The sequence below is a fragment of the Crocodylus siamensis genome, chromosome 3 (assembly GCF_052110815.1).
Source record: "Crocodylus siamensis isolate JL-2025a chromosome 3, ASM5211081v1, whole genome shotgun sequence".
In the NCBI taxonomy this organism is placed as follows: domain Eukaryota; kingdom Metazoa; phylum Chordata; order Crocodylia; family Crocodylidae; genus Crocodylus; species Crocodylus siamensis.
The window spans coordinates 114804887-114831180 of NC_143397.1; the positions used below are offsets into that span (position 1 = coordinate 114804887).

General features: G+C 43.8%; 1 protein-coding gene across 1 annotated transcript in view; it reads left to right on the forward strand.

Annotated features, from left to right (window-relative positions):
* Nucleotides 1–24108, forward strand: part of LOC149868704 (cysteine-rich protein 2-like) — a 42139-nt gene extending 18031 nt beyond the window's left edge. Inside the window, exons 2-4 of the mRNA XM_090037268.1 lie at nt 11156–11250; nt 16253–16307; nt 22850–24108. Of these exons, the coding sequence (XP_089893394.1) occupies nt 11156–11250; nt 16253–16307; nt 22850–22932 (233 nt within the window). The 3' untranslated portion in view covers nt 22933–24108. The remainder of the gene's footprint in view (nt 1–11155; nt 11251–16252; nt 16308–22849) is intronic.
* Nucleotides 24109–26294: the final 2186 nt, after the last annotated feature.

The window sequence follows — 26294 nt, forward strand, 5'->3', positions numbered from 1 at the left end:
TTTGTTTAGAGATAAGAATAATGACACAAACTCCCTCCTATTGGCAAAGTCATTATGGAGGGTCAGTAATCTGCAATTAAAACGCTGTATCAAATCGTTTACTAGAGAATACACATAATACAGATACTCTGTACAGACTTAAAGAGGATAGCATTTGTTGCAGAAATTCTAAAAGCTGGGTTTCAGAATATAATTATACAGAAATTGTTAAAAATCTTTTAGAAAAAAATTGACATTGCTATTGCTCAGTATATCCATTGCAGTGTAAATAAATAACACAGTACAAGAAATGTACACACTGTACTGTAGAAATGTATATATACTTTTAGACTATAAGTGCCCTATACATATAGTTTGCTCCATACCTGTACCATATAATGCAGATATATGTTCTAAAATACATATATGCTACATATTTGCTGTGCACTGCATATAATGTATCATGGCAATGCAGATCCTGTGTAACAGAAATGCTGCAATTCAGTTATACAAATATTGCATTAAAATACATCACATTTTCTGCATTGCTGTAATGCAGTATAAGCATGGCACAGTAAATGTGCACTGCCCTGTAAATGTATAGCACAGAATAAGTAATGCATACACTTTGCTCTATCAATGTTTGCAGTGTTATATATTTGTTGTGCAAACCATGTTCTAAATGTGCCAAGATGCGTTTTACAGTGAATGTATAATACTTTATATACACTGCACCGTAAATATGGCTTTTCTGTACCTCACATTTAATTAACTGGATAAACAGTAGTAGGCTAGTTTCTGCCACAGCAGAGCCAGAACACAGAGCCCCTTCCCTCTGCTTGCTTCTACTCCTGATCTCACTTATCCTCCTCTCCTGGCTGTGTAGCAGGCCTGCTTCAAGACCAAGGCTGAAGAGGGCTGGGGCAATGCCTAGTTCATTGCCTGGTGGTTAGAGCCCTCTGCTGGGAAGTGGGAAATGTAGATTCAAGCTCCCGCTGAGTGCTTATGGTCTGGGAGAAATGCAGATGTAAACAGACTCTGAACCATGTATAAGTGCTGCAAATTTCATTTGGACATCTATATAAATGTTCCTCATACCTGTAAAGCTGAACTAGGTTTTAACTTTATGCCCTACAACAGGGCTGTCCAACTTCTGAGTCTCTGGGTACTACATGATCCACAGGCTGCACCAGGGAGAGGGAGGCACAGGCCCCACAGGCTGCCCATCCACTGTATCATATGTACAGAAGGATAGGTGCCCTCCTCACTGCATCATGCACAGGTGCCCTGGCCTCACCTTCAGCTCCCAGTTGCATCAGGCTGCACAGGTGCAGGAGGAAGTGGTGACCCACCCACCTCCCACTGTCTCCTTCTGAATGCTTTCCCTTGCTTTCCTCACTGATGCCAGCAGAGGCATCAGCCATGGGGGGGCAAGCAGTGACTGCCCGCAGAAGCTGGCAGGGGTGGCAGCAGCAGCCAATCTCAGGGGGGGCATGTGCACCGCCACCCCTCCTACTAGTCACCTATGGGTTGGGGAGAGGGGTGGTGTGAGTGTGCACACAGGAGAAGCCATCCTGGTGAGGTAGGACAGTACAGAGGCCCACTTCCAGACTTCATCCCCCTTCCCCTCAGCTGCAGATGCAGCCAGCAGGTGCTAGATCCAGGCTCTGGTCAGGCTGGAGGAGTGGGAAGGGGGAATTGGACTTGCTATAGATCTCGGTGGGCTTATGCTCCTGCTGCTGCTCTGTTGCTGCTCTGCTGCCAGATCTGGCCTGTGTGTGGGAGCTTGTGAGTGTGTATGTGTATATGCATATATTTGTGTGTTTGGCACTCAACAGCTCACTAAAACTCATTATGTGGGCCTCCGGCCCAATTAATTGCCCACCCCTGTGCTAGCCCAAACTTTCCCCTGCCTCACCACCACAGGGGGAGCTGCTCCACTGCTGCTGTTGCCATATCTCACTGCTACCCTGCTGCTATCCTCACCTACTGGAGCCATTGCTCCACTGCTGCAAACCATCACCAGGGGTGCTGCTTCATTACTGCTACACGCTGTCACTGGGAGGCAGTGTGGATATTGACAGTGCATCCAACAGTTGGATGTTGGCAGTGCATCCAGTATTTCAACTATTGGCAAAGGACACTGTTCTGCTGCTTACTTCTGGCTGCAGAAGCAAACCAACTCTTTTAAACCTTGAGCAAATTCAAGGATTTCAGCTCTTTAGAAGCTAGCAGGCACAGGCTTCAACTTTACCCACTAGAGTTCCAAAAACTTCAGTTCTTTTCAAACATATAGATAGGCTATACCTAAATGATAAAACATAACACCACCTCCTTTTCCCTTCCTTTTCTTTTCTATTTTTCTTTCATACGCCTGCCTAGGCATACGTGTTGAAGGTCCTGGTGACCTCTCACTCATACACCATGATCCAGAGGGATTGATGATTGCCTACACTACACTATACTTGATTCTGCGTAGAACGTTTAGGTCATCTATGTAGGTGAGGGTCTTGACCTCTGCCCCACCACTACCCAGGCACCTGTATTCCCTGCATCCTGGAATCTCTTCTAAGCCACTGTGCCAGCAGCTCCATGACATAAATGAACAAAATCAGGAAGAGTGGGCAGCTGTACCAGACACATGATGTCACTCTGATCAGGGTGGTCAAATGGCCATTCACCAGCACTCTGCTGGTAATGTCCATATACAGTGTTTATTCAGTTCATAAAAGTTCAAGGAACATCTGCATACAGAGTCTTGATCCAGCCCATGGCGGGGGTGGGAGGGAACTCCCATCCACTGCAGGTTATAGACAGGAACTGGTGGGATACTCAGTTGTAGGCTTATTCCAGCCTTTTCCAGGTTGAGATTCAGCATGGCTATGTCCAGGTGTCTCTCCTAGCAGTACTGCAGCACATCCCAGAATTGCATCGGGGTCCATGGATCTATCACCCCTGTACCAGATGTGACTGATCCTCATGGATGATTGTGCCTATGACAGACTTAAAGCACTCAAGACACCGCTTTAGCCAACAATTTATAGTCAACATTTAGAAGCATTATTGGTCTCCAGTTTCATCCCTCGCTCCTTTCTTGCACAGAAGGAGTATTAGATTCTGGTCCATCCCTGCCCCACAGTTCCTTCTCCAGGTACTTCCCCAGGGTATCTTCTATCCACAGCTTAGCTTAAGCTTTCTCTAGGATGTCTGTGTTACACAATTTATCAATTGCTCAAATGACAAGCAAGACTTTATGAGGGGGATAAGGCAAGACATTATGTTTATTGATTAGAATATTCGAAAGAGCGCTCAGACATTCACACACACACTCACTCCCAATTACTCTGCAGATATTCATAGTTTCATAGTTTCTAGGGTCAGAAGGGACCTGATCAGATCATCAAGTCTGACCCCATGCCCTGCGCAGGAATTATAGTTACCAAAGTCTGTTGCTCAGTACAGCACTAGGTGGCCAGCCTAGGAGTATGAGAGGAGAAGCAGGACCTCGTCAGATGCATGCCTGTGCTTCAGTGAAGTATGCAGAGTGTTACCCAATTTCTTAATGCTAAGTCTTTCCCCTTTGTAAGGGGCATCAAGTTGGTGTTGGGTGACCGGTTCCACCTTTCCTAACTCTGTGCCTTCTTTGTTTGAATCTCAGTACTTTTCTATCCTGATGAGTGGTCAGGCTCACACATCACTGTCCCAGGTATTGATCCTCAAGCACTCTGTTTACCACATTCCTCCATTATCACTGGTGTAGGCTGTGTCAGGTGCAGATGAGGACTTCATGCTGGAAGGGCTGCAGACAGTGTCTTCAATCTTGTTTCTTCTGCTTATTGCATTCCTTGCCTGGTACAGACTAGATTTGGAATTGCATCTTCAGCCCTTTCTTAGTATAGTCCCCCATTTGGCAACCTGTTTATTAACACACAGCCTACCATACCTTTCCAGCCACTCACAACTCATTCATCCTTACATTCCAAATATCACAAAGAAATCTACATTTTGTTATACTTAATAACAAGCCTAATTCATAATAGCAAACTTTAAATATTTACATCTGAGCTGAGGATGCCTCCATCCTTAGACCTTCACAAAAGTCATGGTGAGCACTGATCCCTCAGCAACCTTTATCTAATTTTCTCTTACAGCATCAGTACCTTTATAAACTTCACAACTTTGGAAGACCAGACCAGTACAGACAAACCCAGTGCATCTCGCCCCTTATATTCAAACTGTTAAAAAGCGGTTAAATCATATTGTCAGAGTCAAAACAAGCACAAAAGGGTGTCCCACTTCCTGGAGCCTGCCTACCAATGGAGATTTGAAGATAAGGAACCGTATGTGCCTGTACATGAGCGTGGAGGCTGCTCCAACATGTTGTAATTACAGCGCATCAGAGCATATTCAATTAATCGTGTGGCAATTACCATTTTCCAGCAGCGTCCCATGTCTCGTGTATCCATGTCCCTGCACTTCAAAATGATGGCGAGGGCACTCGAACTAAAGATTATTAAATGAGTTTTAGTTCAAGCATTTCCACCCCCATTTAGAAGTGTGGGACACTGCTACATGAGATGCTGCCATGCTTTAATTAGAGAGGCTCTTGGAGCTGCTGTAATTAAAGTGCCACCCCCAAAGCACATGTAAAAATGCCCACACTTCCCAGTAATCCAACCATGCATCCCACTGGAGATATGCAAATAAGCATCAAAGAGAGGCTGTCATACAGAGCACAGATTTACTAACAGAGTTACACTTGCATTTATATCCCATTTAATCTGGCCTCTTTTAGAATATGAAACTAATGTGGTTTAATAAATCCCACTGAAGAATATTACAATTAAGACTGAATGACAAAGGGTTTCTTTTGTTTAAAAATTGGGGGGGGGCACAATTTTTTTCAAAATTTCTCATGACAATCTTTCATTTTCTAAGAATAGAAAAAAATCATTTTTGAAAAATATTTATATTAAAAATGTTGGTTGCCCAAAATGTTTTATTAAACTTTCTGACTGAAATCCAAATTGAAAACTGAATACTTTCCCCAAAATATTTCAATTTTTGGTAAAAATTACACACACACACACAGACACTTTTTACCAAAAATACACCCCCCCCATAACAAAAACAAATCAGACTGCTCTGTTTAAAATGGTACAGATGATACATGTTTCACATAGCCTTTCTTATACTAATGTGTAAGGAACAAATAATAGCCTGTCTTAAAGGGCTGAAAACTTAGGCTGTTTCCATGGTATCCTTCTAACCTTTAAAGGTGGTTTACAGGGTAAAGTTATAAACACAGGCTGATCTAGGGTTTGTAAAAGGGAGGGTACAGATGGTAGGGATGTACCATCACATATAAAACAAGGAATGTTTTTTAGTTAAAAAGAAACTAGGTGATTTGGTAATATTACAGGACCCAGGGCTATATTATTCAGTTTGAGATCAATGCAAAACAAAAGAACTTTATTGGAATATGCATTTATTAGATCTAAAAAACAAACTAGGAAAAAATAATCAAAAGGTGTTGTTTCAGTACTCCTACAGTCATTAAAATTAAATGGGCATCTCTTTTTTCAGACTCATAAATTCTAGCCTCCTTGAACACGTTGACAGTCCATCCAGTACTTCACATAAAGGTTTTCCATACATGAATTAATGGTTTTAGCCAGTGTTAAAGATAGTTTGTAGGGCTGTGAAATAGGAGCTACAATACCAGGAGCAGCTAATAGACAGCTGAATTGCAGAACAAAGGCTAGCTTAAGTAGTTGAACAAGACCAGTAAAAAGGAGAGAGGGCCATTAACACCTATGGAGTGAAGAGCTTAAAAGGAAAGATTATAGGTAACCATGAATTCAACTGACTTCCCCTCTGGTGCTTGAATAGAAATGCTGCTGCCATTGTCAGGCAGTTGGTTTTAACCTTTGGGTGGCCCAGGAATCAAATAGTGGGGGTTGGGGCAGGGGAACGCAACTGCACTGATACATACTCTCCCCCCCCCCAAGATCAACCCCTGGTTATGAACCTCTGTGTTTTTTTTGTTAGTTTCATTAATTTTATGGGAAACCTATTTCCTTGGAAATGGCTTTGATTCCTGTGAGGTTATATGTATTATTATTATTTTTAATCTATAATAAGAAGCCAGGCAGGAATGGGACTGGGAGAAGTGCTAGGAAGAACTTCTGTGGTGGAGCAGAGTGAGCACTGAAGCATCCCAGCCAGGCCATCGCCAAACATACTCTGCCTCCTTGTCCAGCCCTTCATCCATGACCTTCTCCCCTGCCCATGCACTCTAGCCCTAAAATTACACTGGTGAGGTCACTCCAGAGTCCTTCCTAAACTTCTCTCAGCTGTGGCAGAAACCAGTGTCTTGCCAGTGGGGACCCCTGGATAGTATCCCTTTACTGCTATACTTCTGGTTTTGGACCATGTCTGTGGATGGGGCATCCTCAGGAACATCCCAGCAGGGACACTGCTTGCTATAGATATGCCCAGAATGGCTTTTGGGCAAAGCTGTTTTCATCATGCATGCTAATAAAAGTCCTTATTCAATACCAAAAGAAAGCAGCCTTGTGATTCTTTACTGCTGTCACATGATGATTTCATTTCATTGATGAATTGTCCTCCCCTTTCTATGAACATATGCAAGTAGATGAGAAGGTTTTATTAGCGGTTTGTGATGCAAGAGGGCATTTAAGCCATATACATTTCCCTCTGGCTTAGTTATTTTTGTAACACTGGATTTATGTTGGGCAGTTTTTACCTGCAGACTTTGAACTCCTTACACAGACTACCTTTCTAGTGCTTGGCATATCGATTGGTTTTCCCACTCGTACACTCCCCCATAAATTGCTTGGTTGGAAATGGCAAGTGAATCAAATTGCAGATGAATGAAGAACTCAGAGCACTACATTTTCCAACTGTCAGGAGGTGCATTAAGCTATAAAAGTCTGATATTGTTCTCTTCAAATACAATACAGTACAGTGGATAATGGAGTCAAACACTGAAGCAAAGAAAATACTTGGTGGAGGAGGGGAGGGAAGCAGAGGAAGTGGTTATGCATATTCATTTGAATTCCAAATGAAATGTGGAGCTGACATGTTCATGACCCTATTATGTTCACTTTCCATAAACATGCATGCATTTGAGCTCAATTAGTGAGAATACTTGTGAAAATTGAATGTGAAGCTTGACTGCTCAAATACTCACTGAGAGCAAAATAAAGGTGTTTAATTCAGTTGAACTTCACCATTTGCATTGTTTTATTTAGCTAAATGTGCTATCAAATCAGGGAACAGAAACAATGCCACATGACTTACATAACCCAAACAGTACTAACTGCCAATTTTAATGGTCTGTAATGAACTATTCACCAACAGTGTACAAACCAAGAATTAGTGACTGAAGAAATTTGCGAAAATGTCACCGCTTGTTCAAAGAAATGTTGGGCACTATTTGGCAACCACTTCTTCACAAAAATACAGGCACTTTTTGTCAACAAAATTGTTTATTGTGAATTATCAATTTACTTCTGTGCAGTAGAGTTGCTGAAATTTAAAGGGGTTGGATACTTTCAAGCACTGTGATACTGACTGGTATTTGAACTGGCTGAACAATAGGAAAAATATCATGACAATTCTCCCCTGTTCTTTATCAACATGTTAGTGGAATAGTTCACTGAAATTGGCTAGTTGGCATCAAGTGTTAGCTACAGTCACCAGGTCCATACTTAGCCAGACATCTAAATGCATCCCTTTCTTAAAGTGCCTTTGAAGATTCATGACTTAGGGATATGCAAGGCATCCTCCTAAACTGGGATCCCATGGAAGATGTTCCCCTTGTTCCCATATTGAATTGTATCACTAAGTACCTACATTGTGGGTTTGGGGGTTGCACCTACTTTCCCCTGAAGCATCACATATTGGTCCACTATATGTAATCTGGTTCAGACTGGTAAATACCCTGCTTCCCAAATTGCATTTCCAGAATTATGAACACGTGCATCTTCTTTTGCTGTGAACAACAGAACCTGATGCCTTGGAGAGGTTACCACATGTCCCTGTTTCCCTGGTGTTAAAGAAAATCTTAGTAGAGGCACTGTTGTGAAGTTAATTGGATTTTTGTAAGAAGGCTCGAATTCTTCCTTTTGCTTTGGGTCAGGGGCAAGGCGGAGGGAGCTTTGAATGAACAGGCTTGCTGAAATGGCACTGATTACTGCAAAGGAAGGTGCAGGGTTGCTTCATTTGAACTTTTGAAGCCCTTGACTTATATTACAGCTTGACTTTAATGGCCATCCCACTGAAATACTAATTAATTTTTAAATATTTGGTCAGGAAGCACTTGTTTATTTCATGTTTGTACAAATATTTTCCCAGGTCTCTGGACAGGGATAGCCATGGAGAATGCAACTGGGGCAATTGGCTTGGGGTGTTTTGATGAGTATATTATAGCACCAAACCCCACAACCCCAGGAACTGGCACAGGGATCCAGCAAGGGAAATTCCCACATCTATATAGGCAGTTTTGGGGATTAGGGTCACAAGCCAATGGGCTAAGGAGAGGGGGACAGACATAGGTAAATAAACCTAAATATTAAGTTACATACACTTAGCATCTGGGCAACAGGAAGTAAACAGTGACACTCTGGTGAAACCATGCACGAACAATTAACCAGTAGAAAACACTAACACCATATAGTCTCCCCTTCTAGGGCACTGCTCCAAAAGGGATGAGAGTCAGGAATTAAAAATGAACATGCCAGAAAATGCAGCAATGAAATATAACTCATTATAAGCTTAATAGAGGCCCAACTAATAACAAGTGCTGAGGGACTGTGTGCATCGTGTCCAGCTGCAGCCTTGTTTCAGCTCATACCCTTGAACTGGTAGCATCAAACCTCAACCTAGTCAGAGCTCCAGTATAGCAGCTGAACTTGTGAGAGTCCCAAAAATCCCATGAACCATTCAGATCAGTTTGTGTCTATGGGCCCAATTCAGGTGTCATGGGGACAAGACCACACATGTGGGGTATGCCAGGGTGGAGTGGGGACATGTAGGGGGAAAAGGGGTAGTCTGCCAGAGAAGCAGGGATGTCCTGAGGGGTATAGGCTGTCCTGTGGCCTTCTTATTCCCCAACATCTCTGCAATAGCCTGTATCAGTCTTCCTGGCACTGAAGCCAGCTCCTGGTAGCTATGGAATAGAACTGCTTTGGATTTGGGCTGGACAGGGCCCCAAAATGCAAGGTCTAGGTTTAGAACCCAACTTTCCCCAAGCTCAGGCCACAAACCATATCCCATCATGAGTCCAACTCAGGCTCAGCAACTGATCAGCCAAAGCCACCAGGCTTGGATCAGAACACAACCCTCTCCAGTGTCAGAGGGAGTCTGGATCCAGGGGCAATGAAGCTACAGTTCTCCTCCTACATTTCTTGGGAGCCCCTAATGATTTATAGCTCTGTAGCAAGAAGAAAGACTATCCTGTGTAGTTACAATCAAGGGATGTCAGTGTCTTCAAATTTGGCAACTAAATGAAAAACAAATAAAAGTTGTTCCTGGTCTGCCCTTTGTGCCTGAGCCCCTGCTAATGATTGAAGGTTTAAATCACTTTCTTAGGTCTTCACTAGCTGCCTTCTCATCTATTTGCCACTGGGACTTTTGTCAGAAGCTGGGACGGCTCCATCACTGGACCATGTGCAGGCTTAGCTGGCACTGCTCATCCTCTTGGTGCCTGTGCCAGCAAAAGACTTGGTGCATTGGGGGCAGGAACCCAGGACTTAAAGCAGCCAACACTGTTTTGACACTGAAGTGCATCTGTATTGGCACTTTGCTTATGGCTGGCTGGCTGAGGACTTATGTCATTCCAGGAAGAGGTTTTGTGACCGAAAGGCTGGGTTTGGTCAGCATGGGCACATCCAGACGAGCGCACACGTGCAGTTTGCAGCACTGCAGACCCGTCTGTGATGCCACAAACTGCATGCGCCAGACATACAGGTGTTTGCCACACTGCTAATTAGCAGTGTGGTGGTTTTTTGACACCAGGAGATCCCAGTGTTAAAAAAAAAAATCTGCAGCAGAAAAAAGAGGGGCGGCACACATAGTGGCAGCATGCATCACCTGAAGCCAGAGCCTGGCTGGTCAGACCAATGCTCCGGCTGGTGGCCAGGCTTTGTGTGCCTGGATTGCTGCCGCTGGAGGCCCAGGAGGCCCCCAGGACTGCAAGTAAGGCTGCTGGAGCCAGCCCTGGTGCTGGCCCCAGCCTCCTCCACCCCACCTGGAGCAACTTGCTGCATGTCAGAGCACGAGTACACAGGTATTCCCTGGGGACAAGTAACAGCAGCACAACTGTGTGCCACTGGTATTTCCTTGGGGTAACACACGTGCACGCTCATCCAAATGTGCTCCATATGTTAAATGTATGTGGATACCTACAAACCTATGATGAAAAAAGACAACTTCTGCCACTGAGACTTTGCCATGCACAACAGGCAGTATTTTTGCAACATTTTCCTCCTGTGTTATGCAGTATATAGCGATAGATGAGCCTTGCTCCTTCCCACTAGAAGGTAAACATCAAGCACTGCATCCAGCAAAATGTTCAATGGTTATTGCTAATCACATTCTGTGCTATCCTTTTCCTTTGAGCAATTTCACTGCTAAGGATCAAATGCACAATTGCCTCAGAGTAAAACACTAAAAAATAAGTCAATCAGGTACCCAAACTGATTGTGTGAGGCGTCTCCTTGGGTGGGACTTTAATCTTAGCTCAAACCTATACCAAGAAAGCATCTGTACTAAACAGTGTGTGTGACCTGGGAAAGAACTCCTGCACAAGGTGGCCAAATCCCCTGTCCCATCCGACTGAAGTGAAAAAGAAAAGGAGGTTTTCTATCCTGGGTTGGTGAGAAATTTCCAGCGAGTAAAGTTTAAAAAAAGAGTAAACTTCAAATAGACAGAGGCACAGCAGTGCTGATGAAACCGACTCGCAGAACCCCCCCACCAAATTGTCCTCATATTAAAGATTCTACTGCTGCTTTGATTTGAGAAAAAAACATCCCCCGCCTCCTGTTTCTTGGCAAGTAATTCCATGGATCAAAGACCTGTTTCACATATGTTCCACTATTAATGAGGTGCTCAGAGTATAATTACTCATACCTTTTTCTTCTGTTAACAGCTGAGAGGAAACGTTCTCTAGGCAAAGACTACCATCCCCTTTGTCTGAAGTGTTACCACTGCAAACGGCAACTCAGCCCTGGCCAGCACGCAGAGGTAGGAAATAAAGTCTCTTTCCATCTGCCTGCCTCCATGAGTTAGTTACTCCAGCCCCTCAACAATCTGCCTCCTGATCCCGTTTCAAAGGGGTGACTTGCTCTGGGTTCAATTGAAGGCTGCATGCAACAGAAGTTTTTTCAATGTGGTAAATGGGGAAATAAGAGTTGAAAGAAAGTGGACAGAGGCTGTAAACAGCAGACACGTTCGAACTATTACTGTGCTAGGCTCCAACCATTACTTACTAAAAATACCCTGCTTGCAACAGCGATAAAGATGAACCATTGTGTGTCTGTCACACGCCAGTGCTAGGCAGAGAAGGGGGTGGGTATGCTGATGACAGCAATAGATTAGGTTGTACATGTGACTGTACACTCTCCTTGAACCAGTCAGGGATTTTTGATTAGATGTTTTTTACACCTTAAAATGCTGATTTGTTCAATCTGTGACTATTTTAATGAATGTTCATTTTGAAAAAAAACCAAAACTGTAAAGGGCTTTGAAATAACATTTTGAAATGAAAGATTCTGGGGAGTTTTCTTTTTTTTTTTTTTGAAGAGACTTTTCACTTGGAACTTTAAAAAAAACTTGAATTCAAAATGAAGTCTTAGAAATTACTGAAACAAAAGGTTTGAAATTATCTAAGTTCTTTTGTTCTCTCTATATATATAGAACAAAAGAACCTATATCTATATCGAGAGAGAGAGAGTTTTTCAGTTCATAAAGGTTAAAATTCTACCTTTTTGTCTTAAAGTATTGAACATTTTTCATGGAATCATAGCAAAGTAGGGCTGGAAGGGATCTCCAAAGGTCTTCTAGTCCAAACCCCTGTCTGAGGCAGAATCATCTTTCTCTAAATCATTTCATAAAAATCCTTGTCTAACCTATTTGGTAAAACTACACAATCAGCCCTGACATACAGCCACAAGGCACAGCACCCTAACCTGCCACAGGTAAAGAAGGGTGGCAGCAGTGGCTAGTGTCTTGCTACTGCAAAGGTTGTTAAGATTTGCTTGAGAGATCCAATACAGCAATGTCCTCCACTACAGAAGAAGGAGAAAATCTTCAAGGTCTGTACCAACCTGACCATGGAGTAAAATTCCTTCCTGACTACAAATATGGCAATCAGTTTTACTTTCAGTGGAGGACCAAGACCCTATAGCGAGGAACCTCTATATTTTAGTCCCAGCAGGAGCATTGGCACACCCCAGTCGAAATCCTCAGCCTTGGATGCAGTCAACAACCGATGCTTCTGAGGAAGGTGAACTCTTCCACCCCTAGCACTTGGCAACAGGAGGTGGAAGTGGGGGAATTCCTTTCCAGTCCCATGTGGAAACCAGCAAAGTCCAGAAACATGGGAAATAACCAAAGGAGAGCATAGGCAAAGCTATTCCCACATCATCCTTGACCAGTGCTTGTCCAATCTCCACATCAGCACCTCCAGTAACGTGGATTCTACAACTTCCCCAGGAAAATTAAAATTTAAAATTCCTCTGCCTCACTGCACTAACAGTGAAGAAGTTTTTCCTGATCTCCAGTCTCAACCTACTTCGCTGCAGCTTTAAGCCATTAGTCTGTGTACTGCTCTCTGCAGCTAGAGGGAAAAAGTAGTGTCCCTCTTCTTTATGGCAGCCCTCCAGATATGTGAAGACTGCTATCGAGTCCCCCTCTAAGCACCTAAGTTAGATATGCCGATTTACTTCCACATCTTCTTGTATGGCATGCCTCCAAGGCCCTTTATCATTTTGGCCACCTGCCTCTGGACCCTCTCTAGTTTCTCCGTGTCCTTTTTAAAACGTAGAGCCCAAAATGGCACACGCTACTCTAGATGAGGTCTAACCAGTGCGGAGTAAAGAGGTACTATAACCCCTTGTGTCTTGCACCTACGCTTCTGTTGATACAGTCCAAAACTACCTTTGCCTTTGGTGCGGCTACATTACACTGAACACTCATATTGAGCCAGGTATGATATTCTCCAGTAACTCCTGGATATTGAGGTGAGGCTTATCGGTCACAATTCCTCAGTTGTCTTTAAACAGGGGCAATATGTTGTCCCTTTTCCAGTCCTCTGGTACCTCGCCTGTTTCCCATGAGTTTTTAAATATTATTGCCAAGGGCTCTGAGATTTCTTCTGCCAGTTCCTTCAAGACCCTGGAATGAAGTTCATCAGGCCTTGCTGACCTAAATTCATTCAGACCCAACAAAAGCTGTTTGGCTGTCTTCTGTCATCTTGTCCCTCAGCTTGTCTGCTACCTTATCCAAATATTCCTTATGAGCTGTCTGGTTGCAACCTAATTTTTAAGGGAAGACTGATGCAAAACAGCTGTTGAACAGCTTCATCTTCTTTGCATCTTCTGTTAAGAGTTTGCCCTGGATATCTAACAGTGGAGCCACAGCTTCCTTGGTCTTTTTTTCTTGCCAACATATTTACAGAACCATTTTTTTTTTTTTTGCCTTTAACATCCCTTGCTAGGTGCTGATTATTTTTTAACCATTGCTTTCCTGATTTTGTCCCTGCATATTCTTGATGTTTCCTGATATGGCTCCATGCTGAGCTACCCATCTTTCCATTTCCTGTATGTTTTCTTTTTGCATTCAAGGAATCCTAGAAGCTCCATGTTCGACCACATTGGTCTCTGACCATTCTTAATGTGTTTCCATTGTGTCAAAACAGTTTCTTGTTGCTCCCTTTAGAAATTTCTAGCACCCCTGGGTGTAGGGTGGCCATCATAGAGGACACTCCGGTTTTCTGCTACTCTGTCCTCTATTGATATGAAACCCTATGTCTTTATGTCCCCTATTTTTCTCTTCAAGAGAAAAATAGAGAACATAAAGGTGTCCAGTTTCATATCAATAGAGCAGTGGTCTCCAAACTTTTTTGATCGTGCACCCCTATCAGTAAAAAATTTTTGAGTACGCACTCCCAACATATGTATATTTATATAAATATAAATAGAAGTTCTAATATTTTCTTCCCGCACCCCAATGAATCATCTTGCGCACACCCCACTTTGGAGACCACTGCAATAGAGGACAACCAGATTGTCCTCTATGATGGCCACCCTACCTGGCTGCCTGTATGCTTCAGTCTGTCTTCCCATGGCACCATGCCTGTTCACCCCTTGAGTTGTCAGGCTCACCTTTCTTATGAATGAGCACAGACATGGCTTTTTTCCAGGACCTGAGTGTATGGCACAATTCCTTGAACCAGTTGAAGAGCAGCAACAGCACAAGGCAGCCTGAATCCTAGATCTTCAGCAGGTTGTACCTGATGCTGTCTTTGCCTGGTGCAGTGTCTCTTGTCCTAGTTAGCTTGTCCTGGTCTCTACCTCACTCAGTGTGAAGTCACCGATGTGGGGCATTGGTTGAAGGTTTCAGACTCGGGGTTAAAGATGTCTCCGAAATAGGTGTAGAGTCTTTTGGAGGGCTAGCGTCATTCTACCAGATCCCAACAGAGACTCAAGCAATTGGCTTGGCCTAGACTATGGACATGGATATCACCGGGATCCAGGTTTTTCGTTTCCCATTGAAAAACAGAAAAACCCACAGATTTCCCCTTTTACCCAAGAAAAACAGATTTTTCATTTTAATGGAGAAACACAAAGGCTACATTTTTGCAAAGAGCTCTTTTTTTCTTTGTTTGGGGGCTGTGGGGGAGGAGAGGGGTTGGCCGTTTCTGAAGTGTTGGATGTACAGCTAAGAATTGTGACCAAGATGCACTGGTATTCCTGCTGGTAGTTAGAAGCCTCTCAGCTTCCTGGTTAAAGTGTCTTGCTCTTTTGCTTAGCGTCAAAACTAATCCCCTAGTTTAAGGCTAGGAAGGAGTTTTTCCCTTGGGTTAGATCACCTGTAGAGGTTCTGTAGGTGTTCTTGTCAACCTTTGTAACAGGGGGTGTGGTCCTTTTCCCAGGCTCATCTGAGCATATATTAACCAATTACTCAGCCATTTCAGTAGTAGGATATTAGCAATATCCTCATTTCTGTGTTTTCTTGTGGCACATTGCAAGATGCTTCTGGTTCAGCAATATGCTTGTGATGTAAGGGGCTGGAGCAGATGTTTTTTAGGACTCCGGATAAGTGACCACCTTCTGATGCAGAGGATTGGACTTGATGGCCCAAGAGGCCCCTTCTCATTCTATGGTCCTAGGTGCCTGGCTCCTGAAGTGGAATTCATAATGCCAAGTTAAGTGCTTAAGCTCTTTGTACAGTTTCTGGGAAGCATTAGGTGTCTAGGACTGGGATGCACACTAAGCAGAAAGACCACATAAGGTAGCCAATAAGCAACACTAAAAATGGAGCGTCTATGTTTATGCTTTGAAGCGAACACAAGTGATTCACAACTCCCAACCCTCCTTGATTAAGATGCCTATATCAACGCTTTGGGTATGGGTGACTGGCTTATGCTTTTCTTATAAAAGAAGGTGGTTTTTACAGACAACCCATTGGTTAAAGCACTTACCCAAACAGGAGGAGACCTATGTTTGTTTTCCTTGGTCCAAGAGCATTCAAGGGCACATCCACCACCATCCAGGAGATTGTTCTAGCCACTAGGACAGATGCAAGGCTGAGGTGGTGGAAAGCACACAGCCAACCTTACTCCAGGAAAGGAGTAATAAATATTTGAATTCTTGTACTGCAACCTGAACGTCAATAGACTTGGGCTCTATGTGGCTCAGGCATGAAGTAAAGCAGAGTCTAGAGCTGAAGAGCCTTCAAGGGAAACATCTTGTCACCATTCCTCTTTCTTTTATGTGGTGGAGTTCTAGGCTTGAACATCCCATTAAACCTGCTGAGGTAAGACAAGGAACGGTCTTTTGGAAACCTGAAAACCAAACCATACGAGGGGCTATCAGTCTGTACCTATGCTGTGTGCTGTATGGAGTGACTGGCTGAAAAGAAGATCCTGGAATAGATCCAGGATACCATCATAAATGCTACTTCAGGGGTGTAGGAAAAACAGGCCTTTATCATTACTAACCCTGTTTCTTTTCTTCTTCCACAGTATGACGATAAGCCGTACTGTAATCACTGCTACCTGCAGCACTTTGGACCCAGAGGTAACATTCTTACTTACTCTTGGTGCAGAATATTTTAAGTAAAGGGACTGATTTTGACAAAGGTAAATATTTTAAGTAAAGGGACTGATTTTGACAGGCAAAGCAACAAATAAACCATTTCAAGGAACTGTAGATTGGCTTTCTTGGCAGCAGCTGAAGGAAGCCCAAGTCTCCCTTTTTTTCCTGTACAGCAGTGAGGTGAGAGATGAGCCTAAAGTAAGTACCAATTCTACCTCCACTTATCAGTGCCAGCTGCTGAGTCTGCAAGGCCTGTGCCCAGCTCAAGCCATGTGAAACAGCTTATTTTACATGAGTTTTTTCACACACAGTTCTGGAGGAGGCCTTCACTGGTCTGCCAAGAAGAATTACATAATGTGACAGTTTTCAGAGAGGCAATCAGAGCTTTTTATGTTACTTTCAACCTGACATCCATCAGATGAAGCATCTTGAGCACTGTTCAGGCTGTTCTACACTTCAAACCTGTGCCTCTGGGAGGCACTTTGCATCTTTGCATGAGCTCAGAGGGAAAGGGGAGGGCAGGGGCAAGGGATGGAAGTTGGTTCCCATTTGTAACAGCATCCTACCTGAAGGCAGCTGTGGTACCCACTGGTGGTTGCACTAGTCCTGTCCTCTGCTTTCACTTCCCAGAGTACCCACTCTGTCCTCACTTGCCACACCAGACATTATGAAAGCTTGGGAGGCTGTGCTCAGAAATTAGAGTGAGCTTTGGGGTGCTCCACTTCATCCTACTCAATGGGCTACCTCGGTCTGATTTTCTTAGTTCAATTGTCTGAGTAAAGCATCTCACTTTCCCTGTCCTACGTGCTTCAGGCCACCAGATCCCTGAGCCCATAGGGCAAGTTATAGAGTGTCTCAATAGCAACTGTAGCCTCCTTTTAAGTCACTTCCAAGCCTCTCAGCTTCAACACAGTCAATGTAAACTATTTAACTCTGTGTGCAACTCAGCAAAGCTCCTTTCTTTTGGGGGACTGGAGACAGACTAAGCCTCTAGCCCTAGGCTCAGACATGAGTAGATCCAGGGTTTTAAACAAGGCAGGGCAAGTGTACAGAAGTAGCAACAGGTGCTGTAGTGGTGGCTGCACCCCTGCCCCCAGCCTTCCCCCCTGCAGTAAGCTAGGCCACAGGAGGCTTTTAAGTCCCCAAATCAAATAAGAATCCCCATACTAGTTCTCAGCACCCCTCCTCTTTCCCTCCTGCTGAGAGGCTTATTCCCCACCCCTCCTGTGTAGGATGTAGGAAGGGGTCAGGAAGACCCACCACTGCTGCTGTTTTGGCTGTCCTGCCCCACTTTAGCCTGGGCAGCTGCAAGGGGAGTTGAGCACAGTCAAGGACAGTGGTAGAGGTGGGCAAGTCCCTCCCTACACCTGGGCTGAACCTAGCTCCCCACAAAGCCCAGCTGGAATAGGGTAGGAGCAGTTCTTGATCCCCAACCATCCCCAGGTCAGTCAGCAGGTGGTTGTGGCGGGGAGGGAGGGAGAAGGGAAGGGGAGAGGAAAGAAGGTGCTGCTGAGTATGGAAAAAAGGGAGTGGGGAGCAAGGAAAGTCTTACTTGGACTAGGGACCCTACTCCTACTGCTCCTGCAGTGTGGTCCAGAAGGTAAGTACCACTATACCCTCTCTGGATCTGCCCCTTTATGCTTCTTCTACTCATCTGAGCTGCAACTCCTTTGCAACAGGACCCAAATGTGATTAAATATCTAAATCAGTTGCCTAGCCTTCTGCTGCCTTTAGGTTGCAGGCTACAGCCCTATAGCTCTTCAACTCTGCTGCTTGCATCTGCTGTTTTTTTTCAGCTAGCCTCCCTGCAAGCTGCCATTGTTCTGCTGGCTATGTCTCTGGGAAGCAGCGTCTCTCTCTGCATCACTTAAGTAACAGCAGTTATGGGCCCCCAAGATTGGTGCAAGGATTCTTGCAGCCCTAGGCAAATTAAAGTCTGCTACCCTCCCTTGTAATGTACCTAGGACCTGGCTGAGGCGGGCACCAGGCAGAGCCGCAGAGCAGTGGTTTCACAGCGCTGAAGGTGCCCTCCTTGCTTTTGCACATGCCCAGACTCCTGAGTGACCCCCAGTGAGAATGTGCAAGGGGTGTGCACACCATTTTTGCTGCCCCCTTCAATTTGCTGCCCTAGGTGGTAGGGTTGCCAATCCTCCCAGATTGGCTGGGAGTCTACCAGAATCAGTATTGATCTCCCAGTGACTATTGAAAGCAATCTGGAAGATTGATATTGTGAACAGGTTGAACAGTACAATTAATGACTAGAGGTGCACTGATAAATTGTTCCCATATAGGATTGGCACTGATATAAGGAAAATTGGCAGTATCAGCAATCAGCTTTTTTTGGCTGATGTGGCCAATAATGTCACCGATAAATGTCCCATGCATGCGCACAGCCACAGCACATCACACAGGCAGCCAGGAGCATAGCCTGGCAGTGTGGAGCACAGGTGAGTCTAGCTGGTAACTCTGTTACGAGGGAAAGGGCGTGGGGGGGTTGGGGCAGATCAAGGCCTCAGCAGTGAGGGAGAGAGTGGGACTGGGGCAGGCGCTGCCCAACTGGGGTGGGGGTGGTGCGTGAGACAGAGCTGGAGCTCATCCAGGAGGTGGGGGGGGTAGTGGCTCCCACCTCTGCATGCAACCCAGGAGGGCATGGGGGGGCGTGTGTCCCTGGATCTGCGCATGGGGCGAGGGCAGGCTGCTACTGCGAGTTGGGGCCGAGGCAGTGCAGGGCTTTTTCCGGCATGAGGGTTGGGCCTAGGCTGCACTCTGGGTGGGCAGCAGTGATGCTGGAATGGGGCTACAGTGAATTTTGGGGTGGCTGCAGCCTGCCCCATAGCCCCCTACCCAGCACTGCTGCCACTTGCCCCAAACACAGCCTGGCCTAGCCCCTCACCAAGAAGAGCCTGGCACCACACCAGCCCCAGCCTCAGCCCCAGCCTGCAGCAGCAGCCCACCCTCGCCCCACACACAGATCCAGGGCTACCCCCCCGTGCCTTCCTGGGATGCATGCAGCGGCAGGATCTGCACCCCCTCCCGGAAGAGCTGCAAATGGCTCCAACCTGTGCTCCACCCCAGCTGTGCAGCACCTTTCCCTGCCCCAGCCCCAGCCCCACTCCCGCTCCCTCCCTCACCGTGGGGGCCTCAATCTGCGCCACCCCACACCCTTTCCCTCCCCTCTCGCTTCTTGACCCCACAACAGACTTACCAGCTGGATGCTGTTCTCCAAGCTGCCCAGCTGCATATCGACAATCAGTAGCCAATATAGCTAGTTAAAAATTGGCCATCAGTATCAGCCCAAAAAATCTCTATTGGTGCATTTCTATTAATTACATTACATCATGTTGGGGGAAAAAAAATCTCCCAGAATAGCTTCAGTCAGAGTTTGCAACCCTTCTAAGTGACCACCTGTCCTACCTGGCCCTGGTGTTTTGTTGGCTCTGGGGACCCCCTGTTATGTTATATCTCACAGAAAGCCCCGTGGTAAAACTTTCTCTCTGCGAAAGGGGATGGCTTTTGGAATCAAGGAATTAACTGAGATGTTAACTTTGCTTTCAAAGCCACTGTATGTGGGCACCTTGCTGTTTTCTCAACACAACCTCTGTGAGAGAGAGTAGTGATATTTGCTCTGTGTTTTGGATGGGGGGCAATAAGACACAGGGCACCTATACATGTGATGGAAGAGCTTTAGTTAAAGTACCCCACTGCCATTTTGAAGGGCAATACACTGAATACACGTGTTGCTCTGAGAGCCACTCTAATTTAAGCACCCCTCCAGCCACACCACAGCACATATATAAACACCCAGAAAGACTAAGGGCCACATCCTATTCCACCGAGTAAGCATGTCTAACTGTGATACTATTCCACCTTGCTTAAGTCCCTGAAAAAAGTTAGGACATTTACTTTTATTACACATCATCCACTTAGCCTTAAGTATAAGTCTCAAAAAGCACCAAAGAGTAGGAGGACCCACCACTTTTGCAGGAATAGTTTTCCAGGGACTTAAGCAAGGTGGAATAGAATTGTAGAAAATTAAGGTTGGAAGGGAGCTCAGGAGGTCATCTAGTCAAACCCCCTGCTTAAAGCAGGACCATCCCCAACTAGGTCATTCAAGCCAGGCCATTGTTGAGCAAGGCCTTAAAAACCTGGATGGATGGAGATTCCACAGCCTCTTTGCATAACTTGTTCTAGTGCTTTACTACCCTCATAGGAAGAGAGATTTTCCTAATAGCTAACGTAAACTTACCTTGCTGCAACTTGAATCACACTTAGCTCAGTCCACTTACATATCTAATAGGTGGAATAGTATCTGGCCCCAAGTTATGTGCCACAGTTTGTGGCAGATTAGGAGACTGAATCCACTTTCAGGAGTCCTAGACTATAGGCTTAACAGAAACCGAACCAGCCTTTTCTCCAGTTAAGCAGCAGAGGGTCTAAGTCTGACTATGTACAAGAGCGGAAAGGAGAAATAACTTTAAGGTGCTAGTATTGCACATATGCATACTAGAAGACAGTCCCTGTTCTCAGAAGCCTTCTTTAACTAGACAAGACTGACAATGGGGTTTCAGGAGAGAAGACAGGATAGAAAGGGATATACAGCACAGAGAAATTAAGAGACTTTCCCAAGGTTCCACATTAAATTGGAAAGAGTTGGGGTGCATCATTTCATGGTAGCTAGGGTCAGGAGGGACCTGATCAGATCATCTAGCCTGACCCCCTGCCACAGGCAGGAATGAATGCTGGGTTCACAAGACCCCAGACAGGTGATCATCCAACCTCCTCTTGAATTTGCCCAAGGTAGGGGCAAGGACCAGTTCCCTGGGAAGTTGGTTCCAGATTTTGGCCACCCTAACTGTAAAATATTACCTTCTGATCTCTAACCTAAACCTATTCTCCATCAGCTTATTACCATTGTTCCTCGTCACCCCAGAAACACAATGGCCCCTTTCCACTGCAAGAGGAATTTCTCCCTGTTATCTCACTCACCCCAAGTCACCAAAACTGGGACTTGAATTCAGATCTCCCATGTGGTAGGCAGAAACTCTGCCACATAGCCACCAGTGCTACAGAGAAGCTGCAAGCCACAACTCCCTGATTTCTTCTATAGCACCTGGCATTCTTTGGTGTTTTCCCATCCAGATACTAGCTAGACCAGGAACTACTGAGCTTCCAATGTTAACCAATGTCCAGTATATTCAGTTTGGCATAGCCATGCACAGCTCAAAGCACTCATCTCAAAACTACTTGTAAGCATTTCTGTAGGACAAGAGACGCTGCACGAAATTGTCTGAATGTTTACATGGCTGGGCAGGGGTGCATTAGCAAACGTGTCCAGTGGAAATCTATTCATGACCTGCCCAGCTATTTTTAGACCTCATTTTCATAGGAGTCAACTTTACCCATAGTTGTACAATTAGTTGAACCTTATTCTTTTGGGACCTGTTTTTTTTACAGGCCTGGGCAACATGAGGCTTTTGACCAATACACCTTTTTGGGTTGTGGATGCAATTTTACTGGCCTAGCTAAATATACTCCCCTTATGCAAATCAGATACTTCAGTATATGCACATGTATACCAATGTCGCTGCATCCAAGTCTAAGGGGATTTACCACTTTAACTACACTGGTTAAAACCCCCGTTATAGAATGTTTTGGTATTTGTTATTCATGGAATAATTTACTGAAACTTTTGTCAGACATAGGCTTGTTTGTGAGATGATCACTTTGAGAATTAATTCTTGTTAATTATGTTGTATAGTTGCTCATCTAAGTCACATGGAAATATTTCTGGTACTCGAATATAATGTCTGAAACTTTAGAATCAAAAGAACAATGAACAATGATTGCTGGTATGAAGTTCTGGATAAAAGACTGCTCATGAAAAACTCTGAAAAGTTTACAATTCATTATTATTTTTGAAGACTATCTATTGGTTACCCAAATTACAAAAAAAAAAAAAAAAAGAAAGAAAAGAAATGTATGACTCCAGGAATCATTAAGAACCACTGTCAGTGTTTTTATGCCAAGAAATATTAGCAAGTCCGTTTTTTTCACTATTTGACCTGTTCCACCTGATTGACTCTGCATATGTTGTTTATGACATTGGACTAAATTCTCTAAATGAGAGCTATTGTATAGTACTTTTCTGTGCCAAAATAGCCCAAATAATTAAGACATTTAGCTTGCATGTCGAAGAGGATAAATGTTATTGGAGCTCATGTTTAGTTTCATTTCTCCTGAGACTGAGAAGTTCAGCTGAGTTCAGTTTTTAATTGAACAGCTTGCCAAAGCTTCTACAGCACTTAGGTTTAATTTTCCTCCAGTTCTTAATGGCAAGTGGGATCTTTGATGAGGTTTTCAAAGATGACAGCATTGCAGATTAGGTTTGAATACTGAATTTTACAGTACATTTCTGTATTTTAATTACCCATCCCCCTGAAATTTAACACGTTTCCTTTTGTTCCTCTCTATGGTCCTTCTGATTAATTTGGTCTCCTGACATTCTTGTTTTTGTTATTTTAAAGGGACAAGATGGCCGACTTTGTACTCATCTCTCAGGGCAGCTTCCTCTTCCAAGGTTCCACTGGAAAACCAGAATAGCTCCTAGACATCCCTTATTTAACATCAAAGCCTTGGAGGACCATTACTGGACAAAGATAAAGCAGCAAAATGCCATGAATTTTTATCCACAGAGTAAGAAAAAAGTGACTGAGAATGGCTAATAATCCAAAAAAATCTTAAACTGAAATTGCATTTACTGCAGATTAAAATTATGCCGTGATAAATGTATTTTAATGAGCTATGATGAATTTTAATAGGGTATACTCTTGTTACTGCACACATTCAGAATATCAATTTGTTTTTTAATAATTTGGAAATTGTTGTTTTACTCATTGGATATCTGAATTGGCAAGAGTGTGAATAATGTTCTTTGTATTGATACTTTGTGCTTCCAGGTGCAAACTTTTTCAGCACTGATCTGTCAGTGTTTCCTGTTCAGAAACACCTACAGGTATACACCTCTGGCTTTCAAATCTCTCTACACCACTGATTCCAGTATGATAAAAAGCTAGCCACTAAGGATCCATGAAAGCTGTGATTATTCAGATTTTTCCTGCTTCCTCTGATGATCTGTGACTATCTGACTGGCAGCTATGAAGAAGAGGTCCTGGTTATTCTGCTTGTAAAGAGGTCATCCCTATTATGATGCCATGGGTTTTCATGATTGCATGAGCTGGGCATAGGAACAGCAGCCCCAGCAGGGACAGCAATTCACACCTCTGCATGTGCCTAGTTATAGGGGCCTCTTAAGATCCCTCTAGCCCTAAGCTCCTATCCTTTTCTCATGGCAGAAACCCTGAACTTTAAACATGTGAGATGAAATACAGTAGATCAGGACCTGCATTCTTCTAAGTTTTTCATTTGTTTCCAACATCAAGTGCAATGCCTCATTATTGACTGATGAAAGATTGCAGACATCTTTTCAGTTAATAATATACATTCATTTAACTGGATTCATTTAACTGATCCTGCTTCCCTCATACTTCCATTGTGCTGAAAACATGGAGGAAATTCACGTCACTATGCACTTATATAAATGTAAGAAATACCAAATCGTCTGTTTGTTTGTTTGTTTTATATGAAAGCAGAGTAATTAACAGAAAAAGTAATGCAGACTAGCAAACATTGTCCTTGTCCTGAACTCACTCCCTGTAAAATAAGTGATAGATTTTTAACATGTGCTACAGATTTCAATAAGTTAAACTAGCTTGAAAATTCCCAATTCCAGGGCAAGGTGGGGGGTAGGAGGGGGGGAGGGGACGATGGGAGGGGGGGACAGGGTCACAATAGTTATCATTGTGAATAAGTGGTTGTAACATTTTGATATATGAAATAGAATTTTCTACAATTTGCAACATGGAGTTTCAAAATACATTTCACTATTATTACTGTTTTAGTGAACCTTCTCACTATTATTGTCCTAATATTGTAGGCGGTAGGTTCATATTGTACTTTGCATACAACATGTTTTAGAGTTACCTACTGCCCTTCTTGAATTTTGGCTACTGACACAAGCAAGCAGTGAACACACAAAAAAATTGTTGTTAGCAACTCAAGTTGTTAAACTGAGTTACAGAAACAGAAAACTTTTCCTTGTAGATTTTCTGACCCTAATTTTTCCAAAACCTCATGTCATTAATTACAGCCGGATGAGCACAGAAAATAAAAGACACAGCAGAACTGAGCACACAAGACTGCTGTGAGGCTCAGTTAATTAATACTGGCTGTTCAACTTTTCATTGGTTGAGGGCTGCACGCTATATGGGCCCTCACCACGCAGGCAGGATGGGTATTGTGACCCCTTGCCCCCACTGCCACATGGGCTGCAGCTTTCCTTGGCCTCTAACTAGGGTTAGGTGAAGGCCAATACCATCTGTGTAGGCATTCGCGGGAGTTAAATTCAACAAAAAAACAATAGGCCAGAGAAGATGAACTAATTTAGATTGGGAGCAGGTAAACCCAATATATCAAATGCCTCTATGCATTCCTCAGTCCCAGGGCTGTGCTCTGCAACACTGACAGCTATTCTGTTCTTAGTCCCTCAAGCCCTCGGTGGACAACCTTCCTGCAGACTCACCAACTCCCCCACCTCAGACCCGCCAATCCCCCCACCCCCCATCCTGCTAATCCCCATGGACCTGCTAGCCCTGTCATCCTGCCTGCTTCTCCCCTCCAGCCTTACTCTGGTTTCCCCATGCAGTTCCCGGGATTGGCAAATGGCTGTACATGCCAATCCCAGTCTATGTTCATGCAGCTCAAAGCAAGCTGCAGTGAATGCCTGTATGCACTCCTAGAAAGGTAAAGTTATTTCCTTCTGGAAATCTCATGCTAATTGACTCAAAGTGCTGGTTAAAGAAACATTTTACAAAATTAAGAAAAAGAAATAAAACTAAAATGGGTCCTGAAGATGCCAAAAACAGAGCATGTGACCCTATTCCCAATAGGCCAGTTGGAAAGCTAATCAATTTCTTGCCAAAAAAAAAAAAAATCTCCAGAAAACCAGAAAAGCTCGTTACTTCAAAAATATTTAAAATTTGCTTTTCAGTAAAAAAAATTCAAGTTCAACATTTTTGTTCAAACTGCAAGTGAAAACTGAAAAAGTTTTACTGAAAAGAAAAAAAAGAATTCATTAAAACATGGAAAATTTCCGCCACTTTAATGAAATTGTCATTATGTTCAGCAAGAGAATAAATTCCTCCTTATTCTGTGGCCTCAACATTATTTCCTGATATTACAAAAGCCTGATTCTTATTTTTTCCCTGTTTCTATTGGCATCTTTTTTTTAAATGTCATGCCCATCTTGCAAAGTTTTATATACTGCCAAATAATCACTGCTGTGACACCTTTGAAGATACCAGATTAAAAATCTTCATTTCCATTCCATTGAAATTCAGTGGTAGTTCAAAGGACGATTTTTTTTTCATAACTGATTAGGTTGTGGAATTCACTGTCACAGGAAATCATTGAGATTAAGGAATTAACAAAATGCAGAAAATAGATTGGATACTTATATGGATAAGAAGATCACATTTTTATGATAACTGATCACTACAAATATTTTGGAAGGGAGCTTTAATCCCATGGTTCAGGGTTTAAACCTATAAAAGAGGAATAGTTTGCATCACATTTGCTGAATGTAGCATTCTTCTTCTGAAGTACTGCCAGCCACTGCCAGCGACATGATACAGGACTAGCTTGATTGTGTAGTCCAGTTTGGGGGTGCCTATATGTCTATGAGTTGGGCACCTAACTTGCTTAGCCTACATCTACACTGCAGGTAAGGGTATGATAACAGCCTATGTGGACCCACCTGCACTATCTTTAGCTAGTTTGGTTACTGAAAACAGTGAAGCTACAGCAGCACATGTTTTACTGTGGGCTGTAAAACCTGGGTGCAATGGCAACCTC